The following is a 21,271-nucleotide window of genomic DNA, read 5'->3' as shown; positions in this document are numbered from 1 at the left end:
ATTCTGATTTTCTAGTGAAGAAATCTCAAGCCACCCGATCATCTTTGGGAAGTAGGGTGCTTAGGATTTTCGGTTTACATGGAATTTTGTTGGTTGCTAATTTAGAAGGATCATTATGGACTTTCTAAATAATTTGGTTTACATGGAATTTTGTTGGTTGCTAATAAGGATCATTATTTTCTGAATCAATAATCCATGTGATTAATCCAGAAGCTTAACCTTGTAAAATTGTTGAACCCTATTACTAATATTGTGAGATTTTCATTTGTTGCCAGAAATTGGATAAATAGCCATGAAAAACACCTCTTCTTCATCGGAAAAAAATGCTGTCAATGCCCATTGCTGTATCAGCCGGCTCAGCAAAGTTGAACGTGCCTGCCAAAAAGCCCTTTAGAGCTTGGTTTGTGTCATCCTCGGAGCACGAATTCGCCATGGATCTACCTAGCGCTGGTGCTCAAAAAGACTCAAGGAGTCAGGTGAACGCACTTCCAGTATCAATGATCATATCATCCATGTTTTTTGGCATTTGGTTTAACATTAATAAAGATCCATTTGATCCAAAAGCTTAAGTCAAGAGTAGATTAAACAGGATTTGAACTCATGGGTAGTCGTTAGGTGAATGGCATAGGTTGTCTGTAACTTTCTTCATCTACACTTATCATTTCTCACCTGTACCGAAAAATCTGCTTAATCTGACCTTATAACTCCCTGCTAGCTCTGGTTCATGCAAATACCGGAGAAAACCAGGGTTTTGGAGCAGATGCTCGTGTAACATCAGTACTCATCTGTTCCATACAAGCAAACAAACCAATTTCCATAAAACCTGTAAGAAGATTTCATACTTAATACTGTATACATTACAGCTTCTTGCGATTTTTAAATTGTTGCGAATGAGCCCTTTTCAACAATAAGAAAGCCACCACAATCCCACATAGATAATTTAGAACCCATAAATTTCCTAGTTCAATGTTCCTCGGATGGTCGTATCCCTAATTTTGTTTATTTTCCCCTCGCTTTTCTTCCGAAGTATTAATGTACTCTTTTCGAGCAGATATTGGAAACCTGCTGACATGATACACAACGTTTATTTGAGAATCATGCAACTGAAATTTAAGCTACGAACTTGAGGCTCAATAATTCAATATCCAAGGAGAAAAACATTACGTGTAAACTTGGATTTTAGCTTCTGCAACCTTTTTATTCGTGATTGTCTTTAAGCATATATATGTTAGCTTCTGGGTTGTCATCTTTTGATATTTCTCAATGCAGTTGACAGATGCCTTTTCTTTTGCAAGTTCTTATTGGTTAGCTTATTGTGTTCTCCATGGTTTTACGAGGTATCACACAAAATGGGATTATTCAGAGCAAAAATGTTCCCCTGCATTTTTCTGTTTTCCTGTAACGGGAATTACATGCACCCTTTAACTGCCTTGCTTGTCATTTATGGTATAAAAATTCAAGAACACATGATGGAATTTACTCATCAAGAAGTTCACAATCAATTCTCTGGAAGAATAACTTGTGCTTGTTGAGGTCATAAGCTACATTGTAGTACTGCTGAGCCATTAACCCAATCACAGAGAAATCTTTGAAATCTTTGCCATAGACGCTAGCTTGCCTCACTGCCATGCAAAATATATTTGGTGTGGCTTGATAAAACATACTTTCAGTGTCTACCACCAAATCTGCACCCTCAGCAAAGTGAAATGTCACTGCTGGAAACCCAACAAGGTCTTGACCCACTTTCCCCCTGTAACATAGGAATGACTCCCGCATAAATGGTGTTAAGAATCTATCTAATAGGTTGCGAACCTCCCTTTCAAGTGCTCTATATTCGTTTTCAGCTAGCCAAGTAGGTGCTGTTCCTGAATCAATTATCACTCTTCTTTCCTTCCCTGTCCTTTGGAAGGCACTAGGATCGATGACAAGCCTTGTCTCTCCAACGCTAATTCCTTCTAGAATGACCTGGTAATGGCCATCAACCACATCTAAAGGTGTTGAATAGCCCTCCATGTTCGCTGCTTCGCTTAAAACCAGCTGGTTATAACTGTAGTCAGGATCCGCTATATTACCGATGCAATACGAAAATTTAGATCCCATTTGATTTACTACAGATGTGATTCCACTGCCGAGTCCGAAGACCCCGGTGAAACGCCTGTCCTTGTAATCTCCATTCCTATGACTGCACCCAAAGATCACATTGTTAACAGCATTTGTGCCTTCATCTGGACTTCCGAAGATTAGCTGTTCTGTGGCAATGACTCCCACTGATGGTAGGCCTTCTACATATGTTTGGTTATAAACACATTGACTCGACGAGTCGCATTCCCCACTCGGGGCGTAACGACATATGATATTTTTGCATGACAAGCTACCATACGTGGAGGAAATGGAGGGGTCGAACATTTGCCCAATTATCTGTTGAGAACAACTTTTACAAGGAGCGCATTGTATCCATAAGAGGCTGCTGCCTGAGTCCATTATCGCGAGTTGTGGAACAGGTGGCTGTCCCATGGAAAAATTTACTAAGAACAAGGGTTCGGAGGCACTAGGATGAAGATTGAGCCACAAATCATTGATGTCAAAATCTCTTTCAATTTTTGCATACAAGTAGGATAGACGAGCAAGTGAGGCCTTCATAGTGGGCGTTTCTGTGCGGTCTGCAACTGTGTCATTGGACCTGTAATATGGGAGACAAATAGAATCGCGGAGTGAATGAGCTTGGTGACCAATCGTGTAGGTTGTATACTAGAGAGAATTCAAGGTTGTTTGCAAATGTCAACTGCAAAGTGGGTGCTGAAATCAAGGGGAGTGATGAAACCAACACAAACACAGTGTCCATGGCAGTAAAATCTGGATGCTTGTGTTAGTATTGTTTTCCTCCTGTTATCCAAATATGGTACCTTGATTAACTTATAAAGCATAACCGATAAACGAGGGGGTCCTGTCACAAAAAGACCCTGTTCCTGGATATGGTGGAGAAGGCTAAGGAAAAGGAAGAGATTGGTGCACCAGGGCCACTTTTTATCATCAAGCTTTTTTGGATTCAGCTATGTCTGCTGTGCTGATCTGATTATGACTCAGAATTTGAAGGGTAGGAAAAAAAAAAAAAAAAAAAGCTAGAGAAACCATGGGAAGGACGAAGCAAAAGAAAGTGAAAAAGGATCCTTTTAATAAGCAATCTCCAATAGTCCAATAAATTAAAAGGAGACAGAGATAAGAAAATAGCATGAATCTCATGCAGTTGGAGAAGGAGAAGGAGAAAGAGAATGATTCATAGGATAATAATATATGGGGAGATAACAAAAGAACATGAGAATCCTCTCCGATGGTAACTCCCAAAACGGAGTAGCTCAAATTGCCAATTTAGTATTTGTGTCACAACCAGGCTTACAGTTTTGCTGCATAAAAAATTAATCATCTTTTCTAGCTCAAAAACCGTCTCCCAGTGCTTCATTACGCTCTCTGCTGCATATAATTTCCTATAGATCCATTGTGTTTGGTAGATGAACTGTCACAACTACCTAGAAATGAATCATGTTATTTGCCCCTGAAATCTCACACAGGGGGTTAGTGAAGGGTATCCAATCGTGCCCACTTCTACTTTAAAAAGAACCGCAAAAACTCAAAAAATACTTATTTTAATATATTTTTCGAATAAAATATATTTGAAAAACAATGTTATTACATCATGGTGCTGTAACATGTACCGGGCAACATAAGAATATATATGATATGCTTGGCTTCACCATCCCCTCGAACAGATTATTGTTTCCTTCTTCATTAATTATACTTATCCAGTTCCTCCGCAGCAGCCAAATTTTGTCGCCGGCAACTCTGTTAAAGAAGCGGCTAACACCATGAACAATCACGTGTTGATTTCTCACCACCACGCCAGTAATCAGCTACATGTGCGCAAAAACGTAAGCGACAAGCATGGCATCAAAAGTTGGCCACCCATGGGCAACATTCTCTGAACTGAACAATTTCTCATCAACCTCGGATGCTACAATTTGATAACCTAAATTCTTACATGGTAAAAAATGCTTATAACGAACAGCATCATCATCTTCAAATTCTTGTGTGGCTACCTTGAGATTTCTCTCAAGCATTAGAGACTTGACTTTGATGGCTCATTGCTCATTCAAGGGGCAAATTGCACCTCTTCAGGCTTGGACACCCTCCCAAATGGCTCTTTGCTCATTGGGTGGCTTTACTACCGAGAAACCTAAGAGGCCTAAAGTCTTTAGATTTAGCCCAAGGTGTTCACATAACCCAAATTACTTCACCTACCGTCAGTATGGTTTGTATCAAGCATAATTTTGAAATTCAGTCCGACGGGACTGAAATCGAACCGGATTGAAAAAAAATAGAAAAAACCATGACCTGGTGTGACCCCGCTGACCTGGTGGGTTTACTCGGTTGACCCAAAAAATCCGATCAAAAACCTGGTTGCAACCCGTTAATTTTTGTGCTTTTTTTTTCTTACTAAAATGATATCATTTTGAATTTTTTTAAAATAGAGATTGACCTAAACTACCTGGTAATCAAGTCAAAACCTAAAACCCGGACCAGCCAGGTTTAAAAAACTATGGTATCAAGTATTAAATAGTCTTACATTCTTCTGTCGTAATTGAATCCCTAAAATAACTTTAGGGATGCTCAGCTCTAGTAGATGATGATCCACTTGACATTATCCTCTCTATTGAATAATTAACCACCCATTATTAATGGTTATTAACCCAAGTTATTACCACTAAAATAGGTATCACACACCCTCTCTCTTTTTTACGCTCTACAATTATTTTCCATGCAAGTTTGCGTGATTTATAGTTATATAAACATACATATATATAATAATAAAAAAAAAAAAAAAAAAAGGAAGGCAAAAACATTGTGCACCAAGACTTGTTTATTATTTACTACAATAATTAAAAAAAAAAATAAAAAAAGATAGTTTTCCTTTCCCAAAAAAATCACTTATCTTTGTTCCAGGAGTTTTTTTCATAAGACATATTAATTATTAAAAAATTGTATAGAAATATATTTGTATTTTTTTTATTTTTTTAAAGCACAATAAAATAATTTAATTACTCTCAAAATCAAAGATTTAGAACACTAACAAAAAAGGGGTAATTGTCTTTTTCATTAATTCATGTATAGTAAATTGGTGTATCCTTGGAATCGAATAATTGAAACCATAAGGTTCTCATTAGCATTTTTATTAAAGTTTTATTTGTTTTAACTTTTATCCTTCAATTTTAATTTATCCTATTTAATTTTTTTTTATTTGATCTTTTTTTATTTATTTCTAATTTTTTCCTTAGCAATTTTCTAAAAAATTTTTGATATTTTTAACTTTATCTTTCAATCCAAGTTTATGATATATTGTTTTTTTTTTTAATTTGATCCTCATTCTTTTGATTTTTTTATCATTTTGTTTGACTATTTTTCTTTTAAATTTAATCCTCCAACAATTTTTTAAATTTAAATATCAATTATTCAACATAAAAAAGGTCAAAATACTCTTCATGAATATGAAAATAACAAATAAAAAAAAAAAGTCTTCTTTAAAGGGCGAAAAAGCCATGCCTACTTTTTTCTTGATTCTAATGGTAAATATATCTTTTTACTATATTTAAAAAAACAGAAATTTTAATAAACAAAAAGCAATCCATTTCTTTAAAATGTCATAAAAAAGTCTCACGAGGCCACATTTTATAGCCTGTGACCCATCGCCCACACTAATTTTATGCAAAAACAGCTTAGAATCATATAATAAACGTTTATAAACTATTTTAAACCTAAAAAATGCTCCAATACACTGAAGAAAACCTAAAAATATTGAATTACGAAAAAAAAACTGATTCTTTTTTAAAAAAATCCAATAATAATTTTTCCATTCACTTAGAGAGCTTAAACTATCATCACAAACTCCAATAATAATGGTGAATACATGCTTGGATCACAGCTCGGCCAAGATTTCTCACCCTCTCTCTCTCTCTCTCTCTCTCTCTCTCTCTCTCTCTCTCTCGTGTACCTCTATATTCAAGGACTCAAGTTTAACACAAGCAAAGTTTAGGGACCATTTAGTATGAATATTAAAATCTAAGGACTAAAGTGAAAAAAAGTCAAAATCATTTAAGTTTGAAGGAAAACGACACAATTTCATGTCAAAAAGACTTTGCCTAAATTCTGGACAATATACAATAAAGCCTAGCAACAGTGCATTGGAGTCTACATCTACAGTAAAATATCATTTTGTTTTAATTTTGTTTTGTATATTTATCTGTCAATAATTTTTCATCTGTGCTTCATACTTTTCTTATTTGTTTTATGAATTTTATGTTAATTATTAATGAAAGAAAAATTTAGAAAAAATGGGAGCAAAAACTACAAATAAACACACTCACCCACCTGGATAATTACTAGAGGCGGAGAGAGAACTGTCTGTCTTTGCTATCCTTGTGTTGCTGTTGCCGTACATGTCAGTGTTACCTGCCATGCTTTGTTCATCTCCGTCCTGCAGCTGCTGCTTTCGCCGTGTTGGCTTCTTGCCACTCGGTGCTTTTGTCAGCATAAACGAGGACAGCACACAGCACAGTAGCGGAATTCTACACAATCCAAAGCTTGGACCCGAACGGAAACAAAATATGGCAGGCAGGCAGCCTTTCAGCAGAGAAGTTAACTTGGCACCCCTTTATACCTAGACTCCTGAAGACTAAAAATGAGGTTGTTTGGGAATTTTTTTTAAAACTGTTTTTGAAAATTTTTGATTTTTTATTTTTTATTTTGAATTAATATATTTTTGATGTTTTTAAATTATTTTAATATGTCAATTTTAAAAAATAATTTTAAAAAAATAAAAAAAAATATTATTGACGTGCTCTTATAAGTGAAAAGCATTTTGAAAAGCAATAACAATCACACTTCCAAACTCATACTATAAAAAAAAAAAAAAAAAAAAAAAAAAACATGAACATTATAGTAATGGGTGTCCTATTTACTCCTTTTGAATCTACCAGAAACTTCTGTTTTCCAGCCAGTTTGATCGTAGTTTAAAGATGTGGACTTGCAAACACCTTAAGATACTTGATTTAAGTTCTGAGTACTTGAGAACTAAAATAAAAATAACAATAGTTTTTTCACACCCAAAATGTATATTTTACTTAATAATGAATGTCAGAGCCGAATGTCTAGAAACCCAAAATAATTTATTATTCAACTAGTTTTTTCACCCTCAATGGGGTTGAATTTTTACGTTGATTTAGATCATAATAATTGTTTTTTTAATATTATGAATGCATTTTAAAATGGAATAAATTTTTTTAATTAAAACACCAAATATGACATGGACGCAAACATGTTATTCACATTACACTTTATGTAGGATCTAATGTCAATCTTTGACATAAAAAATAAATTATTATGTTATGTATATGTTTTTATGTATAGTTTTGTTGGTAGTAAAAATTGTTTTTTATTTTTTATAAAAACCCCATATAAATACAACTAATTCATATAAAATATAAGAGGATAGAAATGCAATAAAATAAAATAAATATTTTCAAAAGTATCATGCAATTAAAAAGTATAAAAAGATCAATCACTAAGTAAAAAAACAAAACTACTTTATTTTTTATTTTTTTTTTTAAGATATAGATCAATATTTAAATAGAAACAATTTAACTATAAAGGAAAAAAAAACCAGGTATTGGTGAGCCAAGCTCACATGCTTAGCTTGAAGCAAAAACCTAGGCGTACCTTAGTTTTATTATTATTATTATTATTATTATTATTAGGAGTGGACTACGCATTGTTCACTTTTATATATATATATATATATATATATATATATATTTTTTTTTTTTATTATTTTTTATTTTTTTGAAAGGGTGACTTGTCACCTACTGGTTCAATTTCAAATCACTTTTAATGATCAAAAAATTAGGATCTAAATTTTCGAAGCCTAAAAACTACTTTAAACCATTTCAAAAACAACATAACAACCTCCATGTACACCTAACAACCCCAAAAAAATCACTAAAAAAAAATAACTAGCATGGCACACTCTTCTTGTTTGAATATAATCTTTTGAAACCAAGCTTGATTATTTTGAGCTGTAGAATTGTGTCAATAAATAATTTTTTTTTTTACCACTATCTTCTAGTGAGTTTTTTTTCTTTTTCTTTCAAAGAAAAATAAATAAATAAATAAAATAAATTTTTAAATCAAATAAATTATCATGAATTTAATACAGCCACATTTTCATTACAATTTATATTTATGTCCTCTACCTTTTATTTTTATCTTTCTACTGTAACTTCAAACATATAAACTCATCAAGTTTGACTTAAAAAGAGTTCAATTGAAAGGAAAAGAATTTAGCAGAAAATGAAACTAAAATGGAACAGCATCACTTTTTCTATGAACGGTGATGCTGATTCTATATGTTTTTTTTATTATTATTATTAATATGAATGTCCTGGTCAAATTATATGTACCTCGACTAATCCCACGTATCTAAAATTAACGATCATGTAAACCTCCAATAATAATCATAATTCTACCACTCCATATGTTTTTAGTTATTTTAGTAATGGTACTGTGGAAACAACAGGCAATGCTTGACTAGTTGATGGACCAAACTGGATCAACTGCGTCCAAATCCAAACATATGCAGTCAATATTTTAATTACCTTAGCCAAACCAAACTTGTGGTCTCTGGCACAAATTACGAGACCAAAATAGAGACAAATTTCGTATGAGTGGGAAGCATGTTTCTCGACTATACATGAGAAAGGAAAGAAAAGATGGGTGCTAATTGCCAAAGACAGCGACCCTTGAACACTTCATACGTTTTGACATTTGACAATACCTCACTTCCACACTTTCATCAGCTGAAGAACACGCACTAATAAACTCCTTGTCAAAACCATCAATGGTAAATCACTGCATCTTATATTATAGTATAGTGTTTTAAATTTAATACTTGCATACCCTGTATTTTAAAAACATAATTTATATATTCATTTCTCTTAACACCATATGATTTAAATTTGTTTTCACATGACACTACTTTTAGAAAATTTTTAAAAACACGATTGAACCCATGTTTTTTAAAAATTTAAATTTTTTTATTGTTTTTATATCATTTTGATATATTAGTATTAAAAATAATTTTTAAAAAATAAAAAAATATATTTTGATGTATTTTTCAAATAAAAAACACTTTAAATTAAAACTACTATCATACTTACAAACATTGTTTTAGTGTTTATTTTATATTATAGTAGCTTTTACGATTAAGGTGTAAAAAAGTTTGTTTAATAAACACTTTTAGTTGTTATTTAAAATAAAAAAAATTGATTTTCAAAAATGTTTTTAGTTAAAACTACTATGACATAGATTTTTGAATGCCAAATGAATAATGTCTTCTTGAATAAAAAATATATTATTTTATTTTTAAAAAAATTAAAATTGAAAATGTAATTACATATGAACTTAGTATAAAAAGTAAAAATTATTTAACTAACTAAATAAATTTTTATATGATTAAAAAAAACAGAAGTTATTACACCACTCTCTCTCCTTCTCCAATAAAAAATGCCAACTTTCTTACAAAAATGTCATTCATCACGTGGTAGATCATATTTTTATGACCAATTTACCCTTATGCTTAACAACTAATCTTAATGCGTTTTTTTTTTCATGAATTTCAACGAAAATGACACAAAGGCCGTTGATGAAATGACAAATTTTCCAGCAATTATAACCAAAAAGATGATTCACGTGAAAAGGACAGTGAAAAGAAAACCCAGGAAATGAAGCTAAATAGCAACAGCACATTGTAGAGGTCACCACCTAGGCAAAATCAAAGCACAAAATAAAATTACTTTAGTAATTTTTTTTAGATTAATATTGATGTCCAGGTCAAATTACATATATTTTAATTAATTTTATAAATTTTAAAATTAATGATTATTTAAGTTTCTAGTAGCTCCGATATTTATAAAACTATAACTAGTGACATTTTAAAAAAAACTTAAAATCTAATTAGTTAAGTTACACCTCTTATAATTAGCATTTTAAATCATATGATACAAGATTCTAAAAATTAAAATAAAAATAAAAATAAAATAAAAAAAAGCACTCATTCACCGTGATTTGAGTAAAAATATTATGGATTCATGTAATGTTTTTATATTTTATTGGTTTTTAAATTTTTTTTATTTCAGTTGTAGGATTTGTTTTCTAATTTTATCTATTTATATTTTGTTGATTAATAATTATGTTTAATAATTTATTTTGTGATCCAAAAAAAATCACATGGATAAGTTGGTTTTTTTAATTTTGCAAAGAAGATTTAGGTTTGATTATTTATATAAAAAAAAATAAAAAATGAGGGAACCAAGAATTAGATTTGATTATTTATAAAGAATTAAAAGTGAGGGATCAAAATTGAAAATGAGGTGAAATAACAACTTTTTATTAAAAAAAATTATGTCCATGCATTTTTGTCAACTCCATATCTTAGTTTTTAATTAGTCTTGAATTTCATTTTTAACATTTAATACTACATATAATTTTTAATATATTTTATTAAATATATTTATCAGATTTTAAGTTAATGATTAATTAATTTATTTTTATTTTGTGAAGCGCGGGACCAAGTTCCTTGTAAGAAATAAAAGATTACAAATCATATAGAGATTCTTTCAGTTTGGCTAGAAATGGAAAGGGATATTCACATTACATTTCCACACAGCTAGTAACTCAAACAAGGACAGTTAACAAGCAGAAACTAAACCTATACATTTCTTAAATAAAGGTAACTTCTACTTGTAAAGAATTACTTGAAGACGAAGAAGAAGAAGAAGAAGTCATTTCCCTATTCGTTCAAATCTCGTTTTTCTTATTTCTTTCCTGTTTATCTTGGACCAGAGAGTTCCATAGCATAGGAATCCAAAGAACGTTCATCGTCATCCTCGTCCATTGTAGTTCCAAACATGCTGCTCGATCGATTATGACCACTTTCATCATGCTTTGAAGCAGTGGTAGGGTAAAATGTGCTTCTGCTAGCGTTTTTCGGATGAGAGAGGTTCATTGTGGGATTACCATGATTGTGTGATACAGCCCATTTCTCGGCAAGACCATCACCTTCAAGCATCCGGACCACTTCGGACATTTTGGGACGGTGAGCTGGGAGGTATTGAGTGCATAGAAGAGCTACTTGTAACATCTCCTCCACCTCAATCCAATCATAGTTGCTCCCCAGTTCTTTGTCCACCAACTCATCCACTTTCTTCTCTTGCTGTATTTTCTTCACCTGTCAACATTGTCATGAATCAAAATTTGTGGAAATGAGCTTGAAATATCCTATAATTGAGTTGCAATGAAAACAAACAAAATGAATATTGTTTGAAGATGTTAGCATGCAGGGCCTGGCTATGTGACATTCCCGCACTTTTAAGAAAGTAGATAATAGCAGTCATATGCAATTATCCACATGAAAAACATCCATGAGATGTCCTTTTCAAACACTTTATGATAACTGAGAGTGCTCCATGCAGTCTAGGATGCCATTGAAGTTATTCAGATTTCAGCGATCTAGAATCCAAAATTGGCATGTCATGGCACACAATCTGAAAGTCATGAAACATTTGTTGAAGCAGTTCAGGATTATAGTTAATATAGCAGCAGAAGAGCATTTACCCATTCAAGCATTGCTCCTTTTTGATTGACAGTTTTTCCAAATTCAAGAGCTCTCATTCCAGTTATGAGCTCTATTAAGAGAATGCCAAATCCAAAAACATCAGTTTTCTCAGATGACTGGCCAGTGGAGAGGTACTCTGGCGCAATGTGCCCAACTGTGCCACGAACAGCAGTGGTGACATGGGAATCTGCATGGTCTAGAAGCTTGGCAAGACCAAAATCACCGACTACGGCCTCACAGAATTCATCAAGGAGCACATTAGCAGCCTTTACATCCCTATGAATAATCTTAGGGTCACATTGCTCGTGTAGATACAGAAGACCCCTGGCAGCTCCAATTGCTATCCTCTTCCTTGTGTTCCAGTCCAGTGCAGGTTTTCCTGTTTGATGAATACATCATCTCAGGAACGGTCAGAGCAGCCCAATATAAATCACAGTAGTTCCACTAATAGATTGCGAACCAAAAACAAAATCTAATTCAGTAATCATACATTCAAAAGTCACGTACTGCAACCTTTTGCCACATAAACGACAGTGGGGTTGGGAAGAGATCCCCTTGGGATCTCCTAAAGTTTGAACAAATTCCAATTTGAGTAAACGAAGACATGGACCATTGTAATTTGAGAAATAACATCAAGCTAATTTAGAAAAAATTGCGAGCATGAAAATATGAGTTATCTAATGTTGCCATTGTTGAAATAAATGTTTGAGGAATTCAGCTAGCTTTTTCAATCCAACAAAATAATATATCAAAACTCCATTTCAGTCTCAACCTGAACAAACAAAACATTCATAAGAAAACTAAAAAAGAAATAAGAACAGATGTAACATGTTCCAGACCTGCACATGAAGTTAGAATCAAGCACGCCAATTAAGGCCTCTGACTCACAAATGGTTAAGCACTATAGCGGGGGAAACAGACAAGCACTCCGACAATCACAAAGATAAAGAATTTATAGTGCAGAAATTTTATTGTCCACCAAGCATTATTATGACAAAAGTTGCATAAGGTAACCAAGTACCAACCTCTAAGCCTTGAGGCCACGCTGCCATTTGACATGTAAGGATAAACCAAAAGCCTCTCATTAGAAGTGGCACAGTATCCAATCAACCGCAGCAGATTACGGTGAACTGCAAGGCTGATCATCTCCAATTCTGTCCGAAACTGTGATTCCCCGGAAGTCCCAGTCAAATCCTTTAGTCGTTTGACAGCCACCATGGTCCTATCTCCCAGCTTTCCCTTGTACACATTGCCAAAACCTCCGGTGCCAAGAATGTTCTTCGAGCAGAAGTTATCAGTGGCTATTTGAAGCTCTCTGAAGGTGAAGCTCCGGAGATTTCCTAGTCTAATTAGCCCCTCTTCTTGTTTGTCTGCAACATAATTCAACGACCCATTTGAGCATTTTACTGGCTCATGCTGTCATTGATTAAAATTTAGGTGAAATAGGATGTTAATTATACTAACCACTAACGTTGAGCATCAAATGGCCTTTGTGTTTCCGTCGGAGCCAAAGGATTCCAAGTGCTAGGAGGAAGAGAAATACAAGGCTGAGACTAAGCCCAAGGGCAAGTGCTAATTTCTTGGACTTATGCTTACCTACATACAGACGACAAACAAATTACCATTTGACAGAAAGGGATTACCTAAAAGGTAGACAAGAGAGGGACATAGAGAGTTTACCGGGTGATGTTCCAAGAGAGAAAGAAAGGGGACCAACATTGGCTGATCCAGAGCATCCTTCAGTAGAGCTGCTTCCACAAATCAATGGGTTACCAGCAACACTGCATTAACCAACAGTGTAAACAAAAAAACAGAATAAAATTAGATAAAGCATTGACCAAGTAGACACTAATTGAAAGATAGGGTGTTGCAGAGAAGCCATACTTGAATGTTCTAGCAGGGGACTTGGGAACAGGTCCACTGAGATTGTTATAAGACAGGTCCCTGAAATATCAGCGTAATGATTAAAAAAAAAAAAAAAAAAAAAAAGGCAAAACCCAAGGTGAGTTTCTTGACAAAAAAGAGTTGCGTAAATCAGAAAGTTTTCAGCATGTTGCGTGCTGTATCGTTTTTCAAGGCACTAAAACATAAAATACAAAACAAATCCGAGAAAAAAGAAACCTATACTCACAAGAAAACAAGCTGTGAGATTTTGCCCAAAGACACAGGGAAAGGCCCAGACAGGCTATTGTTGTTTAGCCTCCTAATCATTACATGACAAAAGAAAAAATATCACAGCAAGAAAATAAACAATGATATCAAAATAAAGCAAATAAAACATTTGGTTAGGTTGCCATTTGCCGATTGTGAATATTAAATGAAAACGAAAATAACAAGCCCCGCTTCCCAACTAATTCTATCACAGCAACTTGTTGTCAATTTGCATTCACTTTTACAAAGCAAAAAACAATAGAGAGCAGAAAAAAGACATGCAATTCTGTTTGTGTCTTTGTTTTGTTTTCCTCAACTTTCTTGGAAACCAAACAGATTATGAAAAATAAAAATAGCAAAATACTTACAGGTATTGGAGGCTATTTAATTGACCAAGTGAGTCTGGTACCACACTAGAGAACCTGTTGTTAGAGAGATCCAAAGTCTGAAGTTTTGAGAGAGTGCCAAGCTCTGGAGGGATTTGGCCAGAGATGTTATTGTTTTGCAACAACCTTCACATCACCAAGAAGTTGAAACATAAAGAATTCAGTATCAATCATAAGGAGATATATGAGGTTGTAAAATACTACTCACTATCTTGCATTTCTATACTTAAACAGATGAACAAGGACACTCCTGCTCTCTATTTTGTTGCAGAGACAGAGTTTCGAGCCACTTGAAATTCTGTTTTACTTTTGGGGTTCAGCCCAAAGCCAAATATTTGGATCTAGAAAACCAAACTAAAAGGCAAATTCAAGACCCAGAGATTCATTTGCTTTCTCTCACCTTCCTTCTCTATGACAAGAAAAACCAAAAACTCAAAGAGAAACTAGAAGAGCTTTTAATTATCAAAATGTGAGCTACAGAAAATTGAAAGAGAAAGAAATAAAGAAAGACTAAAGAAGAGAAGATCAAAGTTCTTACACTTGGCGAAGATTAGTGAGATTTCCTATGGCTCCAGACAGAGTACCAGAAAGGGACTGGCTTGGAGCCCCCCTGCAATACAAAACCAAGAAATGAACTTTATTTCAGGTTCTGTGAAACAAAACCTCTAACATTAAATGAAGCAAGCAAAAAGTCAAAAAAAAAAAAAAAAACGAAAAACAGAGAAAAACTTGAAAACCCACAGGCAAATAACAAGATTATCAGGAGAGCAAGTAATCATAGCCCAGCTACAAGGATCAACAGAATCCTCATCCCAGTTGTTTAACACTCCGTATGGATCATGTAATGCTTCTCTTATACTTATCAAAGCGTCCACTGCGAGACAAAAAAAAAGCCAACAACTTTCAAATATTAAAATCCACGAAAAACATAAAATGTAGAAGATAGATATAGTCTTGCTAGTTACCTTCATGGTTTCTGGGTTCATATGAAAGGGACAGTCTAGCTAAAAAGAGAAAGAAGATAGAGAGAAGCAGCAGCTTGCGAGCCATAGCTAGTTACCCAATAATTCTAATCATGAACATGTTAAACAAAGAGAACCAAAAAACTGTGAGTCAGGCAAATGCATGCTATGAAACGATATACTAATACTCTATTTTTGTTTCTTTTTCTAATTTCCTTTCTTTTTGGTCACCAGCTTTTAACACACACACACAATCTTTTCGTTCTTCTCTCTCCATGAGCAGTGTCTTTTCTTTCTTTCTTTTTGCTGCTTTTGGTCTTGCAAGAAAGAGAGCGAGAAGGTTACAGGTTGGAGGTGGGGTGATACGGATTGTCAGGTGGGAGAGTGCAGAAATTGAGAGATATGGGACTGAAACTCTTTATTATTTTCTATCGCTTTGTTTTTTTCACTTGTTTACAGCCAAGACATGGAGGAGGTTTCTTAGAGAATCAAAATCTACTTGTGGGTCTTTTGATTTGAGAGGCCACTCATGAACCCTTTAAAGAAATAAAATATTTTGAACGTCATTTGTTTTTTTTAGGGAGTACTGAAGTCATTGCTACTTTTGATGTTCTGATAGACTGTTCGCCCATAGCTGTTAGCATCGACACCACGAAGAAATACTCAAAAGAGGAAGATGCAGTTAAAAACAATTTAAAAATAATTTTAGCTGTCTCCCTCATTTGTTTAATCTTTCTTCTTTTTTACATTATAATTAAAATTATTGAGCACTGAAATGACAGGGATAAAGCTGAGCATTTTAATCCTGACTGGAATATGCATGCCTAATTTGTTTACCATGTTGACTAATAACCATAAAAAAAAAAAAAGGAAAAAAAAGGCTGTGGTATTCAATGTGATTTACATCAATTTAATTGAAGTACATTTCGATATTCCTTTCGGATCATGGAATTGAATGCCTTTCATTTTGAGGCTTGAGCTACAACCAAGGGCAAAATGGTCAGCTTCTTAAGGTGAAGCTCTGATGGCGTGAAGTACTGAACTGTACTAGGTTGGTCGTTCTAGGTTGGCCAGGCCCGAGCGGTGCACAAATATTTCCTGCATGGGTTGCAATTATCTGTAACAGGACATGAGACTGGCGGGGTACTGAGGCACTACGTGGGAACAAAGTTGAGCACCGTGTCTTTGTTTACTTCTTTTTTTAAATCATAAGAAAAAAAAAATTAAAAATATTTTTTTTATTTATTAACATCGGTGTCCGGACAAATTTGCATGTACCTTAACTAATCTCTTAGGCTTTGAAAATCAAACTAATGATATATAGTGAGTAAATATAAAACATGACTAATTAAGTTATACCCTTTAAAATTAAAATATTTTTTTAATACATAAACAACCAAGATCTCATGCTATAAATAAACCTCATGCCTGCAAAATATTTTTTTTTTCCCTTCTCCATGTGATTGCTCCATTTTGTAAATATATCAAATCTAGGGAAACGTATAGAATTAAATAGGATATTGTATTTTTCATAATCACATGTATTTAGAAAATCATATTATATTGATATTTAGATAAAAACGTCAAATCTCTTTACTAATGAACTGATAAATTAACAAACAAGCCACCTTACAATTTTTTTTTTTAAAAAAAAAAAAGAGAGACTAGAACAGTTGAAATGAGTATTCTCTTTACTTGGTGAACATACCAATCCTTTGGAATCTTTGCAAAATCTGTGCTTTTGGTCCCAAGTGCTGTTACATGGGCAGTGGTTGCATTTGCATCAATAAAATGCTCTCTTTTGCTTTGGTACTTGCTAGTTCTACTTTATGTTCCATTATGGCATTTCCTAAAATAGTTTTTTGATTGTGACTGGGCATCGGAATTAGAGTACATAGTTTTAGCTAGTGTTTTGTTATTATAATTGTTTTTTAAAGTCTTTTTTATTTAAAATTATATAAAAATAATATTTTTTTTATTTTTTTAAATTTATTATTAATATCAATATATCAAAATGATTTTAAAATATTAAAAAATAATTTTAAATAAAATAATAATAATTTTTTAAAAATATTTTTAAAATATAAAATTAAATAGACTTTCTAAATGTTATAAAGTTGTTGATGGATATTTATAACATTTCCTTTAATTTTTCTTACACCTGCCCACCATCACTTAAATCCATTCAAATTGGTCAATTTTAATTTTGTCTTATCGGTTTTTTAAAAAGAAAAACAAGTAAAATTTGTGAGGTTTTTTTTTATTAAATAATCAAATCTAGTTATTCAATATATTCAAGCTTTCATCATTTTATTTGAGCTGTTTAAATTTGCATTTTATAGTCAAATTCAAATTTTCATCTCTAAACCATCTACTTGGATGCACTGTATTAGTATTCTCCAAGTTACTTTAACTGAATGTTCCATTTTCATCCCATCAAGCAAAAAAGGTGTCAATAATTAATTTTACAAATTCTCAAAAGAATGTACTTATATCATGAGGTACTTCCTAGGAATACCAGAAAGGAAATATAAATACATTTTCATGTGCTAGTTTTATCATAACTATATGTAAATGTCCTCAATTTTTGAACTAAACTTCATTTTTTTGCCATGTGCAATTAGACATGTTAAATTGAAAATACATTACTTAATCAATCATAAAATAAAAATATATCAACTTATAAGATAAATTACTCGACTCAAGCTTTTTGGAAGTTTTAATATCATTCATCAAGATTCTAATATCGACTAAGATTAGTTCATAATACAATCAATTTTAACAATAAGTAAAGTGCTTGAATTGTTGCTTGAAATAAAAAACTTCAAAATTGATTGAATATACAACCTATAATCCAGTAATAACTAGCACATGTTATGAGACATTTGAAAGAATTTTATATTTTAAATCATTATACTTCCACCAACCTAAATATATATAACTTATTATTATTATAACTCTTACATCTATCAATCAAATACCTCTCAATCTACTATATACTCTCAACACTATCTTCCTCCTCTTAATATTTTTTTTTAGTGTAGCTAAGGTATTTTGCATATTATCATTACTAAAATTAACATCATGTTGATGTCTAGTAGATGTTCCATCATTTTTAAAATCATCTTCCATTTCATCAATTTTCAAATAAAAATTATATGAACTCATCAAAGTATTTTTCATCTTATTTGTTAGAAATTATGTTTTGTCAACATTATACAAGTTACTAAAATGAAATTTCACATATTTCAACTTGAAACATAAATCTAAAATAATAGCCATATACAATAAAAAAAATTATTTTTTTTTCATTTCCTCATAAATGTTTTTTATGTACTTTTAAATGACTCCACATATTAAATATGCTATTAAGAACAATATAACAAATATAATCCTTTTCACCATAATTACATATAGCTCCAAGGCTTCAGGAACACCATCATGTTTTGTTATCCTTTATAATTGTTTTAATTAAGTATTTAATAATATGATGCATGTGTTTTTTTAAAAAAAGTTGTTTGAAATAAAATTTTTTGAATTTTAAACCCAAAAATATTTTTAAAATTTCTTTCAAATACAATTCAAACATAGCGTAAAATATTAAAACTTCAATCTCTGCCTTCTGATTTCATGGAAGTACAACAAATAATAAATTCTAATGAAGTGGAAAGATGCATAGATTTTTTTTTTTTGCACAAATAACTCTGGCTGTAAAAAATATATTTATAATTAATAAGTCATTGCTAGCCCAATGCCTTCCTTTGTCAGGAGAAAAGCAGACCAGAGGAGATATAAAGCAATGATTAAGAAAGGTTCTAATAATAAACAAATACAACAAATGAAAAGACGTTTGCTTTCTACAGAGCTTGTTCTCGGAAACATGGGAATGGCTGTGATGTCTTCTGTGCTGTCATAAGCTTTCACAGCTAGAAATGTAGCTTAATACAATATCACCAATAGGCAAGATCCATCAGAAAAATTTAAATTATTTGTTTGATTGACTGTCACCGTGCCCTTGCTCATTTTAAAAATTATTTAAAAATATTATAGAGATTGAATTTATAAAATATTTTTTATTAAAAAACATATTAAAATAATATATATTTTTTTAAAAAATTATTTTTATATAGTATATCAAAATAATCTAAAAATATTAATTTAAAAAATAAATAAAATTGTTTTTAAATTTTTTTCAAAATTCTGAATTTCTGAACCACAAATGGGGGTATAGCAGGCAGGCATAATCAAGCTTTTGACCCACCATGGTAGGAATATCATGCTACTTTTCGTCTTCTGCTCTTTCAATGGTCTCACGAAAACAAAAAAAAGTTAGGATTTGTTACAGGTTAAAATTTTTAAGAATAAAATCTTTATAGTTATAAAAATATATTTAAAATATTTAATTTTTATTCATTAAAGTTTCTCTTGACAAAAAAATCATCACAATTCTTTATATAAAAAATACAATGAAAAATATTATCTTTAAATAAAAAAACTAAAAAAAACTAGTAATATTGAATATAAAAATAAAAATAGAAAAAAATATTCTTTTTAAATAGAAAAACTAGAAAACCTAACAATACTAAATAAAATAAATTTCTTAAATTGAATAAGAAGAATTAAAAATAATAAAGAAAAATTTATTATATTCTTGCAACTACACCTGTATCTTTCTTCCTTTTTTTTTTTTTTTTAATTTCAGAACCATGGCAACTAGATACTTGGAAGTGAATATCAACAAAGAAAAGGAGGATATCAAGTGTAAATATTCTTAAGCAGAGAAATGATTCTTAATATTGGATATGACATGGAGTGTCGTTGAATTCGTAAAAAAAAATCTCATATAGAAATTAAGATTTTCATGGACTAAGACGCTAGACCAAGATGTGTGGTGGTTAGAGAAGTAGTCAGAAACTTAAATAATGTCAGGCATAGTTACGAGATTAGAAGATGTCATGTGATCACAAATGTATCTATCAGTGCTTTTTTTGGATGTTTTAGTGGGAGAATAATGGCATAAGAGAGACTCTTCTTTATTTGAATTGAAACGAGGATATTCTTGTCTAATTACGTTAGTTTCATCCACTCTAATATAATTTTTCATTGTTTGTTTAATGTCGAGGAGATTTATGTTAAAGAGAGTGTACATCCTTTCTCACAAGAAAATATTTGTACTAAAGTGAAAGGTGAACTTGGAGTTATGATCATGAAAATAGAGGATAAATCAAGGCTCAAGGTTATGACACCATTTTTATTGTCTTATTACCATTTAGACCCTGACCCAAACAGATAAACCCAGCCTAGCCTGACTAAGTTTTTTTTATCATCCTCTCGCTTTTTTAACACATTATCCAGTATGCATGTACTAAACTTTTTTTCAAGTTCTGATGAGTCAAAACGCAGCCCCGCACACCGTCCATGCATATAACTTTTCTATGCTTTACTAACAAATTCTTTGCAATGACATACTTTTATGAAGGGTTAACGCCTCTTTTCTTGACCAATAATTATTTTTAGCTAACATGTCAGTAAACATTACCAAATTACCCGCCCATGAAGGGCTACACGGTAAGCACTGACATTTCTAATAATTAATTGTCACACAACTATTCATGTTCAAGATTGAGTTTGCTCAGGAAATAATCAAGGTAAATATTCTTGATTATCTCCTAATTAATAAAATGAAGAGATCAAGGAATTAAACAACTTAAAGCAATCAGGAGATTATTTCAATCATCCAATGAAACATTTTCTATAAATTTATTTTATTCTATTTTTTAATGTGTCTTGTTGTATAATTATATAAACTTTACATGAGTTGAATGTAAAATATATATCAAATTATCGAATAATAACATCCTTTTCTATTCTAAATTTCTTCTGAGTTGACATGATCAAAGTCTACAAAATACTTATATCATTAGTTAAACATACTAGAAGATGAATTCTCAAAATCAATATTTTACTCTTCAACAATTCATTTATATATTTTTTTCTCATTTTATCTTGTATACATATTAACTTATTGGATTTTTCTAGTTTTTCTAATAATCAAG

At 31.9% G+C, this 21,271-nt stretch overlaps 2 protein-coding genes across 2 annotated transcripts; both read right to left on the bottom strand.

Moving 5' to 3' along the window:
- Window positions 1-1,476: 1,476 nt before the first annotated feature.
- On the bottom strand, window positions 1,477-6,580 carry LOC118043752 (aspartyl protease UND-like). Its single transcript, XM_035051814.1, is given in 4 exon segments — window positions 1,477-2,703; window positions 2,706-2,748; window positions 3,910-4,006; window positions 6,418-6,580. Coding segments are annotated over 4 exon segments (1,530 nt in total).
- A 4,086-nt stretch (window positions 6,581-10,666) lies between these two features.
- On the bottom strand, window positions 10,667-15,776 carry LOC118043897 (probable LRR receptor-like serine/threonine-protein kinase At4g30520). Its single transcript, XM_035052007.2, has 11 exons — window positions 15,219-15,776; window positions 14,995-15,127; window positions 14,792-14,863; window positions 14,236-14,379; window positions 13,848-13,919; window positions 13,601-13,660; window positions 13,397-13,497; window positions 13,181-13,312; window positions 12,742-13,086; window positions 11,716-12,095; window positions 10,667-11,329 (listed from the first exon to the last, which is right to left on the bottom strand). The coding sequence occupies exons 1-11, from the start codon at window positions 15,301-15,303 to the stop codon at window positions 10,931-10,933; spliced, it is 1,923 nt and encodes a 640-aa protein (XP_034907898.1). The 5' UTR covers window positions 15,304-15,776; the 3' UTR covers window positions 10,667-10,930.
- Between the last annotated feature and the right edge of the window lie 5,495 nt (window positions 15,777-21,271).

This window comes from Populus alba, chromosome 6, assembly GCF_005239225.2.
Source record: "Populus alba chromosome 6, ASM523922v2, whole genome shotgun sequence".
Classification (NCBI taxonomy): Eukaryota; Viridiplantae; Streptophyta; class Magnoliopsida; order Malpighiales; family Salicaceae; genus Populus; species Populus alba.
This window is presented reverse-complemented; position numbering and strand designations above follow the sequence as displayed.